Source organism: Drosophila grimshawi, unplaced genomic scaffold (genome assembly GCF_018153295.1).
Source record: "Drosophila grimshawi isolate 15287-2541.00 unplaced genomic scaffold, ASM1815329v1 contig_44, whole genome shotgun sequence".
Classification (NCBI taxonomy): domain Eukaryota; kingdom Metazoa; phylum Arthropoda; class Insecta; order Diptera; family Drosophilidae; genus Drosophila; species Drosophila grimshawi.
This window is the reverse complement of record NW_025063240.1, coordinates 10,812,772-10,829,305: the sequence shown is the minus strand read 5'-3', so window position 1 is coordinate 10,829,305 and position 16,534 is coordinate 10,812,772. Positions and strand designations below refer to the sequence as shown.

General features: G+C 39.4%; 1 protein-coding gene across 1 annotated transcript; it reads right to left on the bottom strand.

The window, feature by feature from the left end:
• Positions 1–3,015: 3,015 nt before the first annotated feature.
• LOC6558428 (antigen 5 like allergen Cul n 1) lies at positions 3,016–4,547 on the bottom strand. The gene is made up of 4 exons (XM_001984566.3): positions 4,403–4,547; positions 4,081–4,347; positions 3,850–4,019; positions 3,016–3,766 (listed from the first exon to the last, which is right to left on the bottom strand). Exons 1-4 carry the CDS (start codon positions 4,523–4,525, stop codon positions 3,541–3,543), a joined length of 786 nt encoding a protein of 261 aa, XP_001984602.2. The 5' UTR covers positions 4,526–4,547; the 3' UTR covers positions 3,016–3,540.
• Positions 4,548–16,534: the final 11,987 nt, after the last annotated feature.

Here is a 16,534-nt window from a genome sequence, read left to right as displayed (position 1 = left end):
TATATTTAAGAACTGGCATATGTGCTTGCGTGTGTGTGTAATGTACACTTCAGTTGAGCGCAGCTTGGGCATGTTTAAGCGTTAAACTGTTACTTCCACATGCGCGCGCACTCGCCAAGGACTATGCCGGCCATGGGGAGACACGAACGCGGTTGCGGACTGAGTCCAGCTGGCCATCAATGCAGTTCTAACTAAGAGCCAAGACAAAGGCGGCCCAAAGTGTTCATAAAATGTTCGAAGCTATAGACGAAACCCAGTTCCATAGCCAAAGTGAAAGCACGCCGCCTCCTGTGCCCCTGAAGTAGGTCAGCAGCAAACACACACAGAAACTCACACATATAGACAAACAAAAAGCGCCGTATTGTAAATTGGGGCCAACGACAGGTAAAAGTTACCGCCATGTACTGCACTGTGTGTGCGTTTGTGTGTGTGTTTGTGTGCTTATGTGCTAGGTGTACATGTCCTGTAGTTGTTATTCATGTGCAGCCGCATTGCAGCGGCTGCATAAATTTCATTAGATTTTAGCTGAGGGCTCCTTTAGTTGTGTCCCATTGTTTGGTCGAACGGAATTTTATATCAAATCAATTGCCTTTCAATGCTCCCATAAAAAAATAAGTCAAGTGAACGAAAAAGGAAGGAAAGCGGCCCAGACTCTTGTCAGTGCCTTTCTAATGAAGTCGTAAAGAGCTGTCGACAACTAGGTGTCCGTGTGGGCCATTAAACGCACCTTGAGTAGCAGCCAATGCGCCTAGAAGTATGCTAATAAACGTAAAGCTTGTGCCATCATGAAGTTGATCGTAAAAAAAGCATCTGTTTCCCAGACTTTGGAATGCTCTTCTAACAAGGATTAACTCACTTGCGTGAAAATATCATACGATACCATTAATGTATCATTAAATTATGTTATTTCTTCAGTTACCAGCCCAATTATGGTCTTCATTTAGTTATTGATACACCCCAAAATGCACATTATTTGCAATGGTTTTCGGCTTCAGCGTTAATCAGGTAAATAAATGTTGTATGGACTCGAAGGAGTGCGTTCCATTAAATTTAATATACTCCCCGATACCTCTGGCTACAGACCATAAAAACCAAATACGACCAAGTGGCTGGCAAAAAGCATTTGCTCGCTTCAGCGGTAATTTTACGTATTACGCGTTGCGTATACATAATGGGTCAAAGGCCAAATGCAAAAGGAAACCGCCAATTGCTTTGGACAGGCATGCGAGCAGCAGACATATATAATCGTGACGTGCTGCTCTACACTGATAATGACGTTGCCTGAATGTCTGGATGGATGGATGTAAGAGAGCAGCCAGCTGGAAGAAGCAGAGCCTTGTGGCCTACGGTTTACAGATGTTCTCTACCACACCACAGTTCACACCACCCCCGGTTGAGGGTAGACAAAAGTGCAATCTGAAGCATTTCACGCTAATGCAACCATTATCAAATGCTGCCCTACACGACTCGTAAATCTTCACTTGCATCTGACTGCTCAGCTTTAATAGATATTTATGTGTGTTTGAATGTGTGTGAGAGTCAATTGGGGGAGCTCTGCGAATGAGCAGTATTTTCAGTTGATAATAAATTATGATAAATTGTTGAACTATTTGCAGCTAAGCAAACTAAAAGCCTTTGCTTGATTCGCTTAAGCAAAACAAGTCCAACAAATTTCACCTAAATCAAAGTACAACAAACTGTGGTTCAGCACAACACAAAATACAAAAAAATCAACCAACGAAAACTATCCACACAAAACAGCAGCTAGAAATTTATGTTTATACACCATTTAGTTTTCATACCCTGTTTTCATCGTAAGAGGGAATACCAGCGGAATGTACAAATATTTAAATTGGTAAAATGACACATAAGTTTACAATAATATCGAGGCAAAAACAAATAGTTTGATTATTGATGAAACTATTTCCTGTATCAAAATTATATATATGTGCTGCATACGATCTAGATGTAGAGCATCTCCCCGTCATACCTTTCATATAATTATTCATAACTACAATTTCTTTGGCTGAAAAAGCCTTAAAAATGAGCGGCACTTCAAATATATGTGCAGCGGATGTAGCGATTTTTAGCTTTTCCAGGTGTTGGCCAAGCCAACAGCCAAGCATGAATATGGTGTATATATGTGTGTGGAGAGAGAGAGAGAGAGAGAGAGAGAGAGAGAGAGAGAGAGAGAGAGTGAGAGAGAGAGAGAGAGAAGAGAGAATGAGCGTTTGAGAAAGTATTGATGATGGCAAGTTGAATGCAATCCGACTGAGCTTTGCACTGGCTCAGTAAAAGGCGATTTAAAAGTCAAGTCTCGGAACAGTTTCGCATTTTGTTTTTAGTGCGCTTTTGAGTTAATCTTACACTTTACTGAAGCACATTTCACATGCACTCCAATCAAATGAAGTCGCATAAAATAATGAAATGGAAGTGTGATTCAAGTGCTAATCGGATTTCCCTTAACAGTTTTATTAATCAAGTCGCTGGCTCTAAGAAAAAAGAAAAAACTGAGAAGCTCTAGAGTGACAACGGCCAAAGGTGAGAATTTTGCTGTCAATTGTACAGTAGAAATAAGCTCATAATACTATGACTCTATATTAATTAAATTACTTATAAATTACTCCCTTCTCTTACTCTGCTTATATATATTTAAAAAGCATACGGTTTGACCTCACTTCAAGCTTTGCCTGGGGTGCAATCCCCATTTCCGCTCAGTGAGTCAGCCAACATGTGTTTGGCGAGCAACACACTTCGAATTTGTTGTGTGCTTGTCAACAGTGAAATAGTTAAGCTTCTGTACATTAAACCCTGGGGATGTTTCCATGACGCTAAAATTGCTAGCTGGTTAACCAAAAATACTTGTTATAATCAACAAATTTAGTGTGCTGTAATGAGTCCAAATAATACAAAAAACGTTGTAGTTGTTGGTTTATGCTTGTACGAAATGTGTATTTGCAGCAAATCGTAAATGTCCTCAATGTTATAGGTTTTGCCTCAGCATACATATTATTTTCAATAATAAGAATTATGCTTATTCCGTTAAAAAATAGGGATTTCATTCAATTATGCGATCGGAATTTTCTCTTCCTCTGCGCATCGGATTCACTGGCTGAACGCTTGTGTCCAGGTAATTGCTTTGCCATACAAAGATCAAATGACCCGCATCCTGACCTGCATACCAAAGACCAGCACCCATATCCCAAGGTATAACCCCAATAGTCACCATTCTGGTTTATCGCACTGCACAGGAAATTGGCAGAAATTCCATTTTGATGCTGCGCTATTTGAATTTTGCATGCGTAATGATTTCATTTTGCAGAAATAGAGAGCGCCGCAATGGCTTTTGTGGAGCGGAATCTATTGGTTGTGACTGAAAGGAATGGCACGCGCTATAGAAAGTGCCATTGAAATGAGATAAATATGCATAGCGTTAATTTTACAATTTTAGACACCAATCGGATGGACATTGTGTTTTATTTGTGGCTTGTTGGGGATATCCAAATGTTTGGGTATGTGACTATTCGGATTGCTACGTATTTAGGCGAATATTTCCTTTTTCGAGCAGAGCGCTCTATGCTGCGTGTTGAACCCAGTAAGGCAGCCCACCGCACGGAAATGATAGATAGGCCGACCGCACTCAAAGTTCTTTGCATAGTTGCAGGTCAGTTTGAAATAGGTGATGTCTTTGGCCACATAACGGAGTCCGGCACAGCCGACATGTGTGTTATTCTCCACAGCCATTACAGCAAAATGGCGAAAGGGTCTGTTGGAGAAATTTAAGTTTAGTGTGAATTGAAGGTATTCGTAGAGAAACTATTTGCTGCCGCACAACACCTGTCCACTTACTGAGGGTGGTTGGGCTTCTTTGAGCATGGGGTGTGCTCAACATCCGCTGCGGTCATCATGCTGCTGGTATTGGTATGCTCGGACCACCAAGTGTGTGTGCCAATGGTGATTAGCTGCGGATACATCTTCTCCAACAGCAGAGGCTCCACCAGACGCGTCATATTGAACATCTATTAAGAAATCACATTGGTGATCCAGGAGTCAGGTTGATTACCTGAAATTCATACTTACAATAATATTTTGACCAGAGTTTTTAAAGTTGGCCGTGTTGTGGCAATCATCGTGCTTGGGATGACACATGCGCACATTGTAACTGGCCAGCGTGGCAAGTTCCTCGCTCCACTGCATCACAACCAAGCGGGCAGCTCTTGGCAGCGTCATATTCTTACCATTAGCCAAGCGTTGACGATTCTCGTTGTGTGCCTTGAGAATATTCTCAGCGTAGGCAGTCATATTCACGAGCAGCGATTGCTGTATGTTGCAGGTTCTTTGTATATCCTGGATTAGATACGAATATTTAGCTTTTGAGAGCTTCTTTGAATATATCACTCACGATTGGTGGTTTTTCACATGCCACATGTCGCTTGCCCTTTGGACAGAGCTGGTGGTTGCAATACGGATTTTTGGGTCCTGTTGGTGGCGCCTCTTGAGTGACTGCAAGCAGAGCACATAGCATTAGCGATAATAGACGCAACACATTCATTTTGATACACAAACTAACTAGTTGAAAACTTCTAGCTGGCTTTTTATAGGCGAGCCTCTAAGCCAGAATTAACTGAGTCAGTCAATAATCATTTGGTTTGCGATTTAAAAGCAGTTGTCAGTTGGATTACAATTGTGTTTTAAATTAGTGATTAAGCAAGTACTCAACTGTTAAATAGTAAAACCAGCAATTATTTTAATGGAAGTTTTACGCATGCAAGAAAGTTATATTCGAAAGGGGTGGCTTGAAGATACCCTAGGCAATATACGAAGACATTGTATCAGTATTTTGCTTTTACAATACCCCACAAGCTAGACGAAACAGATAAATGAATAAATGAATAACTAATTTATACAAGTGTAGACATTCATTTCTATTGATATAAATTGATATTTTTTCATTTGCTGTCTTCAAGCTAATGCGGTATTGTGCTTTCAATATAAACTCAAACACACAAGCTGTTTACATGTTCATAGCTCTGCCCCCAAATTAGCCGCAAACACTTAGAAAAACCAAGTCTGCTTTCAAGGATAATTTTTATTTCCATGTCTCAGTCGAAAGTGCTGTCACCATCTTTGTCGGCGTTGTTTTTGTTGTTGTGGTTGCTGTCGCTTTTAACGCTTGAGTGCCTGAGCTGCCAACACCACAAGCGTCTTCGACACCAGCCCCCCTCAAAGTTTCGAAGACATCGCGACTGTCAATGAGGTTCGCATTAGGCAACATTAAATGGCACTTCATGAAGGCAACGACAAGCCTACAAAATCCTTCCGCTAGGCTGCCACGCTAATAACTCAATATCTCACAAATGATTAAAGGAAAGGCAGGCAAAACACAGCTAGCCTGTCTGCGAATACAGTAATTGTCTGCCAACTGATGCTCGGCTGATTTGTGTAATTGGTTTTACTTAAGCCGGCTTAATTAGGCAATGCTGCTCGTGAAAGATTTGTCTCTACTACATCCATTGCTATCCCCCTCAAAAGCTGATTTAAAGTTTCGCAGTTGCTCTACTGAAGATAAATGCTAAAAATATGCGTAATTATTCATACAGGGATGTTTGCGTGTGCACCCGTCAAATATTTGGTGTGGTTTCTTGTTTAGTAGGTTGTAAATTTTAATGCAAAAAGCAGAACAGCAGAAAAGTATAGGGCACAACATTTTTATGTGATTTATCGTTTGGGGCGAGTTATGTGAAGAAGCATGCATTAAACAACAGACAAGGGCCAGCCTCTGGACAGTGAATGCCCCCCGGAAACCGGAACCATAGCTGGAAACAGTAATGTTTGAAGCCAGCACTCGGGGCACGCGCTGCACCTGTTGCCGATTCTTGTTACCCAGTCCACTGTCTGGCACAGCCCTAGTCCCTAGTTAAAGAGATTGTGCCATAAAGTCAGTTTGGTTGGCAAATTTATGGCCTACTACGTGGCCCCAATACAATTTTATGTATTTTGTATATAATTCATTTTTAATAGAAAAAAACAAACTTGCTTTCTTTTCTGCCTCGTAGGTTTTACGCTTCTCTGCGCTTTTATTTGCTCTTGGCACATACATTTTCCGACACCGCATTGCACATCAAAGTGCGGCCATTGTTATCAGGCGCTCAATTATGTAAGCGATGTGCATTTATAATGTCATTATCTGACCATTGGATGCAGCTAGACCCACAATCTGCCGAGCAATGTGCGCCCTTTTGATATCTATGCAATGCATCTTCACATATTCTTGAAATTGCCGCTGTCTGAAATTTGCAATTGAATAATCAAATCCAATGGCATTGTTCCTAAGAGCGTTGTTTCAGGCTGATTTATTGTTTAGACAGGTCGCCATAAATTAAACCGGCCTGCGCTAATATTTGCCTAACAAAATTGATGCAAACACATTGCGGATTGCTGGATACCCTTGTCAAAGGATTGAGCTTTACGTTTGAGTCGGAGCAGAAGCTGTCGCTGGCCCATCAATATGCACATAAAGTTTAATATTTCACGCAATTCACCGAATCCTGTTAAAATAAGCCTTAATTTTATGCAAATCTCGTCGAAGTAACCGCTTCCAAATGGCCACATCCCAAACACCCACAGCACGGCCCAAAATCGCACCGTCTCTCACAATGAGCTTAGTTCGCGCAATCCTCTTTGCAAGTCGTTTGAAAAGTTTTTAAGCGACGCCGTGGAAAACTTGTTCGTGTCCTGCATGCAAAGAAACGTGTCAAGTGAGCTAAGCAACTCCGAAATCCAACATATTTCGAATGGAGTTTGTTCTAGCCCCGTATTGCTTTAAGTTTCAGCTACATTTTCTTGCAACTCAATTAAAATTAATTAAGCGATTAATTTCTAATCTAATCACTCATCGAAAAAACAACATCACACATTTCCTGATTGTAGTAAAAAATATTTACATATTTTTCATGTTCACATTTTTTTTACTGGCATTGCATGAAAAATACAAAAAAATGAAGCCATTTCATTCACATTCTTAGGTCGCTTGAGCTAATATATAGGATAATATACGGTTGTTTAATTGTTATTCGCTTAAAGACAACTCGGAATATTTCACAATCCTTAAAGTTTAACTGCCTGTCGCCTGTTTTTAGCATTATAGTAATATTATGCTTAGTGCATCATTATGCAGACATTTCATTCTAGTTTTTTTCGGAAACTGCAAGCGTATATAAATTCATACGAATTTCAAATGTTTTTCAGCGTTTTGTTTTTTTGGTATTTTAAAGCGGCGCCAAATATGCAAAATTCTTGCATTGTTTGTCGCGCTAAGCAAGGGACCAGTATATTTGAATGGGTGTGAGCATAGTGCACTGTTCTTACACATAAATTTTAGGAACCCCAACACTTGCACACACATAAGCCGGCTACGTGTTTATTTGGGTGAAGGCCATGTACAATTCAGAAAGCAGCAAGAGCAACAACCAAACAAAAGGCAAAAAAATGAGCAACCTGTACACACAACGCATATCTGAAAATTAAATGCAATTTAGTGCAGCAAAGTGGCAACTCACACCAGCAAGCACACATACACACACACCATAACATGCACATACATGCCGAAATGCCTGGACTTTGGTAGCAATCTCAGAAAATCAACATAAGCGTCAGGTTACATGTAAGCATAACAAAAACCAACAGCCAAATGCTACCAATGTTGGCAAAAAACAAAAACAACTTGCTATATTTTGCTCTTATAGTATCTGAATTGCACTTTGTGATGTATTTTCTTGTATTGTTTCTTTTCTGCTTGTGTTTGCTCTCTAACAATCCCATTAAATTACGCAATTCATTTTTAGCATAACATGTCAATTTGTATGCCTAATACCAAACAATTCAGTTGAGAAGGGCAAAAAGAGGCAGCTTGAAAATCCATGTCTTTGAAAATAGTAAACAAAATGTAGCAGCTTACAATGCCATTAGGCACAAGAACAGAACCAAACAGCAGCAGCAACAGCAGCCAGAAGAAAGCAAAAGGGCTGCCAATGCCAATTGGCGATAAGACCCAAGCAATTGACATGGTCAATAGGTTGCTAGCTCAAGATTTTCAATAGCAATGTTCAATTTTTAACATCGCATTTGATATTTTACATTTGAATTTGAATGGCAAAGTGGTAAGTGGCTGAAGTCGGCAAAGAATAAAGGCGAATTTGATACACACTATGTAGAAAAAAACATATAAAAAGGGCATTTCGAAAAAGCAGCGACCCAACTTAGACCTATTCATGACATTCAGCATAAAACATAAAGAGCAAGATTTCCAAAACACGAATTGAATAAAGCAAACAATATAAATCTAAGGAAACAACAGCAAACAAGGACAACGAGGCCAAAGACAACTCGCAAACTGAATAAACTGTAGCGTACCCTGCAGTCGGAATAATTGCATAGCAGTTGGAAACAACTTTTAACAGTTTACTTACCTGGCTCAAATTTTGAGTTGCAGCTTATTAGTTATGCAAAATTTGTGCGTCTTCCGTCCGCTAATTGGCTAAACAAGCTCTGCTTAAGCTCACGAATTGTTGAATTCGCTAAATGTTACGTATACGCCACAAGCGACCAGCAGTTAAATATAATTGCAAATTTATAACGACAAACATTGCGCAATGAGCTTGTAAATATTGGCTTGGCAAACGTGGTGCCTGGCCTTGCCACGACTTTCTCTCCTCGCTTGCCTTATCAGTCTACATAAGTCCTTTATTCCCGCTTCTTTAGTGGCTTTGTGTGCGGCTACTTTTTATTGCTTTTTTGCTTTGCTTTTGACTCTAATGCTGCTTAATCTTTAGCGTTTACCAAAAATTATGCCCCGAGGAGCGTTACAAAATGAATTGCATTATGATTGCCACTCAGAGCGCAGCTTTGCTTTAGAACTTTAATTTTGACTCAGTCCCACACCACCAAGTATGCAACATAAATTGACACTTTGCAAGCAGGATACCATTCCGATAAGATGGGTGTACCCGACATTCTTTTATTTTATATTTGATGGCAAATATCAATTGGAATACATAAAAAAATAGCACGAAATATCAACAGAGTTGGGATACATTTTTATTATTAAATTTAAATATTAAATGAATTAAGTGAATAATTTTATATTGATATATTCAATATTTGATATGCTTTAAAAATTAAATCTTAAATTTAAGTAGAGTTAAAGCCAAAGCTTAAATAGCTAGGCAAGCTTGTAATTACCATCGTACTTAGACACAAACATCCACTCTCTGCATGGGCCGTCCAACATAGTTGGCTGTTATTAGCCATTGATGTTGAGCTGTTGCTACTGTGGCTATTAATGTTGTTGTTGTTGCTGTTGCTGTTGGTGTTTTTGTTAGGCTGCCAGAGTTGTTTATAATATGGCCGGGGTACTTTAGCTACATAGTGGTTACCGAATAGCCTGGCCACTAGTTGTTTTATGGGCACACGATTCCATCAGCTAGATGAAGTGGGCAGAGTGCAACGTGTGGCACTGCCTCAGTAAATTCAATGCATAATTTTGCACTCAATTATAATGGATGGCAACGACACTGTTGGACGTATAATGAAGTGGCGCTTCAAGTGCAACTTGGTTGCATGAAATTAAGAAATTGTGCCACTTCCCACTCCAGGGTGGTGTGATTAAGATCCTGCTTGTGGCTCGCACAAATTAACATAAAGTGCATCTAGTCAATCAATCAGATAGATATTTAGTATCGCAACTGCTTGCGCCTTGGTTCTATCTGCTTGAAAGTTTGGGTCAAGAGCCGATGGGCGGGCAACGATTTGGGTTAAGTTACTGCATATTAAAAAACATTTCAAGCGTTTTATTGCAGCACAGAAATGAGTTCAACTTTTGAGCGATGTTGGGCGTTAAAGTTGCAACTTCAAAGCTGCGAACTGCCAACTCACCAAACAGCAAACTGCAAAACTGTTCAGCTTGCACGTGGATGATTGAAACTTTTTCGATTTCATACTCATAATTTTGCAATGCTAACACAACGGGCCGCAGGCCAGCAGGCAGCAGGGCACAGGGAGTGCCGGGCACAACTTTGTTCGAAATTAGCATAATTATTGTGCCATAAAGTTGAATTTGCCAATGGCAATAATACTGCTAATGCTGAGTTTTCATATGCAAAGGAGACAGTATTTTAATAATAAGCTGAAACTGGCCATCATCGTGCTAGACATCCAGGTTGTTTTATACAATTTTATATATAAATATTTTTACTTTTCTAAATATTTTGTTTAAATTTAGAACATTTTCCACTAGTTAAGTTTGGGAAAACAAAGTGCAATGAAATTTTATTATGTTCATTACAAATTGATTTTAAAAAGAATTAGGTTTTCATAATTAAATCAAATATTAAGTTATTAGCCCTGTAGCTATAGGCATTCTAAATGATTGCTTTTAGCTAGCTGCCCTCGCACTGAGATCAACAGAATGTCCTTAGCCTTTGACATATTTTCAATCAGGTAGGTACCAATTATGCACTTACATTTTGTCTTTCGATGCTTCTAAATACTCGCTCGTTGCCACAAAACCCTCAAAGCAAGTTTATTGTCCTGTGTGCAGCTAAAAACTTTAGATGAAATATTATCCTTGTAACCGCAGAAGCCACAAAAACGGCTTACCCGGAAACCGGTCTCAGGTTATTCCGGCTCTCCGTTGACACTCAAATTTTACATTGCAGTTACGTAGCTGGCCAACAGTTCTTCTAACCCAAATGGTAAGTCTAGCTCTGCAGAACACACATTTAGTTGTTGCCTAAGTACGTAAGCCTGGCCAGACACACAGCTGTGTCCTCAACGTACATATATGTGAATGTGTGTGTGGCATAGATTCAATACATGTGCCCCTTTTTATGGGTTAGACATGGACTGTACAAGTGTCTCCGGCCAGTGAGGACACTTTTATTGCTCAGCACGAGACCAAAAAATAGTTGTGGTGGATTTTGTGTGCGATTTCTGGACCACATTGAGACATTTTTATGCACAGCTTCTGGTCGCCACTTGGGAGTTCGTTCCGTAATTTTGCGTACCAGAATAAGCCAAAGCCATGTGCTGAATTGTTAAGCATGTGGAATAGGAAATGTCGTCGTATTCCAGGAGCTCTGGTCTCATAAATGTCAGTCACAACTTGACCTCTAGCTTGCTGGAGTATATATGTTGGAACGTCTGGGCTTGCCCACAATCATGCACAACTATATCTAAATAAATGTCAGTTTCAGTGCGACCTTGAATGATTAATATCTGATAGTTGTTGACTTGGTCTTGACTATTATTTAGCCGCTAGCGAAATATATCAAACAAAGCATAGATAATGGCAAAATGTAATATGCGGCGAGTGAAGAAAAAACGATTGACATAGAGTACGGAAATACTTATGTTAATATTGAATTACTCTATCTACTTATATACTTTGAAAATATGGCCATTTTAAGAGGCATTGCTATCTTTGCAAATGTCGCCCGGGGTAAGGACTCAGAATACTGCAAAGGAACAGGAGAAGAACTCTAGCGTATAATACAACATCCTGTCAGACTGGTGCGCGTGTTGTAAGCTAAGCGCTTTGGATTTAAAATAAATTGAGGTCAACTGAGAGACATTGCTGGCATAATCGTAGCAGTTGTTGCTCCAGTTGATATTGCTGTTGTTGCAACTGCTACCTAGCATTTAGTGTGCGCCCGAATCGTAAAGAGAAATTCGGCGGACATAATGGTAATGGCGTGTTTTTTTTCCACTCTAATTACAAGTTATATGCACTCGCCCCAACACTAACACAATAACGAAAGCCAGCACATTCAGTGGGGCACATCCTTGCCAGCATCCACATCCGCGGCACTTGCAATACCAATGGCTGTGAATGTGGCTGCGCCGGGGCGGGGCATGTACCAAGCGAGTGTGCCGCAAGAAATAGCAACCTAAATTTTTGGGCGGAGGCTGAGCGACATCGTCGTCACAGCCTTCGCATATAAAAAAGGAAAATTAAAAGAAAAATTGCATATAAAGTGTTGCATTTGCGGCATACTCTCGGTTTCATCTTGCTGTTCGTCTGGTTTCCTTTTCACTTTTTTTCACACGCTGTCTGCTAATTAAAAACAGTGCATAGTGCCATTAATGCCAAAAGTTCACTTCGCATGACGTTTCTCCTTGCCTTTTTTCAGGCTCTATATCACTAAGACCGTTTTAGGACAGAAGTGAAAACAGCTGGAAAATGAAAGAGGCCAAGGAGGAGATGAGAGAGAGAGAGAGAGAAAGAGATAAGCGACCCCGTTGGGTTCCTGTATCCTGCAACCAAGCGTATGCAGCATTTGGACAGATTATCTCATTATGTTTGCGGTTTTAGTTGTTTTCTGTCATTTTCGGGGGCGACTCGCAACCCAGTTGCTACTTTTCGGCCATAGGCGAACAACGTGACGTATAATTAATTGCGTAATGAGCGCTTGCCAGCCACACTAGATGCCAGTCCTTTTATGGTACAAATATTTTCCTAGCACTCTCTTCCATCGACGCCTTTTTATGCCAAGTTGCGATTTCATTGTTACTCGCCTAACGCTGTCTTGCTGTTCTTCTTGGCCATTCTTTTGTGAGCTATCTTAAGCACCTTTAATACAACATAGCAAGCCAAACCACAATTATCACGAGGCTGTACCTCTTCCTTTCTCGCTATAACACTTTAGCATCCTTGCTTATCGCGCAGTCATTAAAAAAATTCATTTTTTCTTTGTGTTCAGCCGAACGTACAAGTTGCGCATTATATGAAATATGATATTACATATATAACTATACATGTAGAGTGTTTTTGCATCGGTTGTTTGTTGGTCGAAAAAAGCACAAATATTTGCAGTGTATTTGTATTGGTGTATTTGCAGTATTTGCAGGGTGTCATTGTTGAAAGACTTTAAAATAATCATCTCTAATTAAGAGATTTAAAAACAAGCTATATTTTTTTCAATTTGATTTATAAAATAGTTGGAAAAAAGAAATCTCGGCCTAATGTAATTGTTTAGTTATTTGGATATTGTCCATATGCAATCCATTCAAACTGTTATCTGCTCCATTTGTATATAGACATAAAAAACATAAATGACCATGTATAAATTTATGTATATAAGTACAATTACGAAATAAATGTATTGCGAAAGTAAATGGTGTATGTGTCAATATTTATTTGCGCCATTCCATAAATGTGCAAATAAATAAATGCAAAATATTTCAATACAAATGAATTAATTGTTCCAGCTGGCGGAAAATCGCAGAAATCAAAAATATGCGCATTTATATTTCTGATTTTATCTATTGTTAAATAACTTGATTCATAGCATGCGAAGTGTGTAATTTCAATGATAACTATAATTGAAAATTTTATAAATAGACAAAAATTCCGCTTAAGCTGGGCTTATTAATGGCTGATAATTAACATTTTGTTATGTTTGCTTTGGTCAACAAATAATTACACTTTTTACTGCTTCTAGGAAGCTGTAAATAATTTTGTTTAATATTTTGAGCTTAAAAGACTAAAGCAACATCGACCAGCAGCTCATAACCACGACCTACATTAGGGTGATTTAGCTTGCTTCCCGAGGGCTCCCACGAGACCATCTGACAATAGTTTATGGCACAAGTGTTAAGTATTTTTGTTTGGCACGCCAATGCTCTGAAGGCAGTCCAACTGCCAACCCAACTGCTACCCAATATGCCAGTCTGGGCATTTACAAATTCAAACCGACGGCTTGAGCATGTCTGTTGGCCCCAATCTCCCACTGGCAACAATTACAACGATGCCAACTGGCATAAATAAATGTAGAAATTATTATTAAATACGACCAGTTCGCAATCAGTTGCTCAGCCCACCCTTCTCCCCAACCACTGTCCATTGATTGCGCCGTATCGATCTAACAGTTTTTGGAGTGTGCGGGTATTTTACAATAAATAACCGAGCAATACAATCGCAAAATATCTGAATATGGTGGCCGGGGAGCCCATAAATTAGTTTCCCTTCCTGGTTAACGGGAAGACTCACAAAAAATTAGAAACATTTTTGCATTTGAATGCTTTAAGTTGAAAACATAAACAAACAATTGGGATCCACCTTTAATTTAATTCAATTGGCCAAAACACCGCCCGCCGGCCAAGTTTTTAAACTATTTTTAACTTTTGCAATTGTAAGAATAGGAAAAACCCCTATGCCCAAAAATAACAACAACAGCAACAATTGCTACAAGCAAGAATACCAGAAAAGGGAAAATAAAAAAACTCTCCAAATTATAATGCTTAACCTTTAAGCCCCTTTTGGATTGCGTGTTAAGTCGTCCGAAAGTTCTTCCTTACTACTTAGGCAAGTTGTTCTAGATGCCCTGCAGTTTGGCAAGGATTAAAGGGTATTATTATTTTGCCTACTGCTATGCAACAGGGCAGTAGGGAGTTGGCAGCAAAGAGAAGCAAAGTATTGACGATTAAACTTGTCAGCACAAAATTGTTAAATTGCAAAAAATAGTCAAAATGACGACTACACTGTCTGAATAAATAGAAATAGCTTTAAAATTGTTTGATAAATATACATATTTTTTATATCTTGTTATATTTTTGATTAAAGTAAGACACTTTTAAACTTTACAGTTGAATTAGGCCTGTTGTTCGTGTAAGTCTATACCGCAAACTAATGTGTGTACTGCCCCTCTCTCCCTCTCTCTCTCTGAAAAGTATAATATTTATATTACCATATCATCATAATTTTATTAATTTTGTTTGTGTGTGTGTTGCAGCGTATATCATGGTCGAGGTCAAGCACTTCCTGCCACATCCATGCTGCCCTTCTTTCTTCAGCCGCTCTTCGCCACGCTTGTTTGCACCTACGTACTTTTTTCCATTGGGCCGGGATTAAGCCCTGCCATCTGGTAACGACCTCTGCTAGTTGAAACTCGTTTTCTGCTCAACAATGGGGGTTGGGCAGGCAGCTGCCGAGCGTTAAGCTGCAATTGCCAGAAAACTTTATGAAATGGAAAAGGGGGTCGCGATGTGTATATAAGTTTTCTAAATTTATTACGATTCGCGCGCAAACTGAATGCTATAATTTTCGAGCGGTTTTACTACCACGCCTCAAATGTCGATTTTTGATATTTGCTCTTGACACGCAACACGCTTTAAAGTTTTCCATAGCCAATGCTAACGGCATCGTCTCTAAAAATATCCATAAATCAATTTTAGTTGATTCGAGTCAAGCCACAAATTGAAAGCGACCAACGGCAGGCTAAAGGGGTGGTTTTGTTTTTTTGAGTAGGCGTGGTTTGCATATCTTTACATAAATTTAACAGTCCTACTTGGCTCACTTTCTCACGGCAGTGGTTGTAGGCACGGAAAAGGAGCAGCCGAATATTCGCTTGGTCAATACTTTCAATCCAAAAGCTGTCAGTTCGCATTTCAGCACTACGCACATTTTCCACGCTTAATTGCAATTTAAATTTTATACACTTTTTGTTCATTTGCATACAGCAAATGTGCAGTCCCTTTGGCTCTCTGGATTTCGGCATTGCTGCTTGTGGATGCCTGAATCCGTTTCGTCATCTGTCCATCGGCAACGGCAGTGTCAGCCGCTGTCAAAAGATTTAACAGTTTAATGAGGTTTTGCTGTGCTCACATCTGCGGGTATATTTGTATGTCCGCATGTGTATTTATTGTATTTATTTAACGCTGCGGTGCAGTGAATTCAACCGCTGGCAATGCCATCTCCTTTGCATCCTGCACGTCCTTCGGCAATGTCGCCAACATTGGCATCGCATGTCAATGCTGCTGGCCATTGTTGACAATAGGATTTATGTTTCAGCAGTGTCACTCTTCACAAACACACACTCACATACTTGAATACACACAAACAACTGTAGCAAACTTTTGCCCATTAACATATTGATTTTTATGGCCAACAAATTTACGAGCTTGGCTTTACGAAGGTTTTTTTCCTTCATTTTTTTGTTGTTTTTTGTTTTTGGTTTTTGCTTTGTTTTTTCTGCCTTGCTGGCGTGTGTAAAAGGTTTCAAAAGTAACACCATTAATTTGTGCCAAACGCTTTGTGAATTATTTGCTGAAATTGACTCACATGCAATTCATTTCCCAAGAAATGAGAGTGTATTTAAAGTGCCATTAGCTGACTGGCAGTCTTAATTCACCTGATATACTATAGAATACGGCTAAACAATATTACTTAATGCTTGTTAAATGAGGTAATTTGCTCGTTCACTTAATGTATTTTGAACTTATCATATTTGCTTAAAGAGTAAATTGACTTCGGATATTTTTTGAGGCTCCTGCGTTGCATTTATCTAATGAAAACTGATTCTCGGAATAGTACAAATCAAATGATGAGCTGTAACACATATCAAAAACACACTGACATACATTTTAATAGACACAAACTCATCTGACAGACTTAAGCATACACATAAATCAAACACATAGAGTTTGATAACAGCTGAACCGCAAGAGCACTTCAATCGAATCATGGATCAGCCGCACT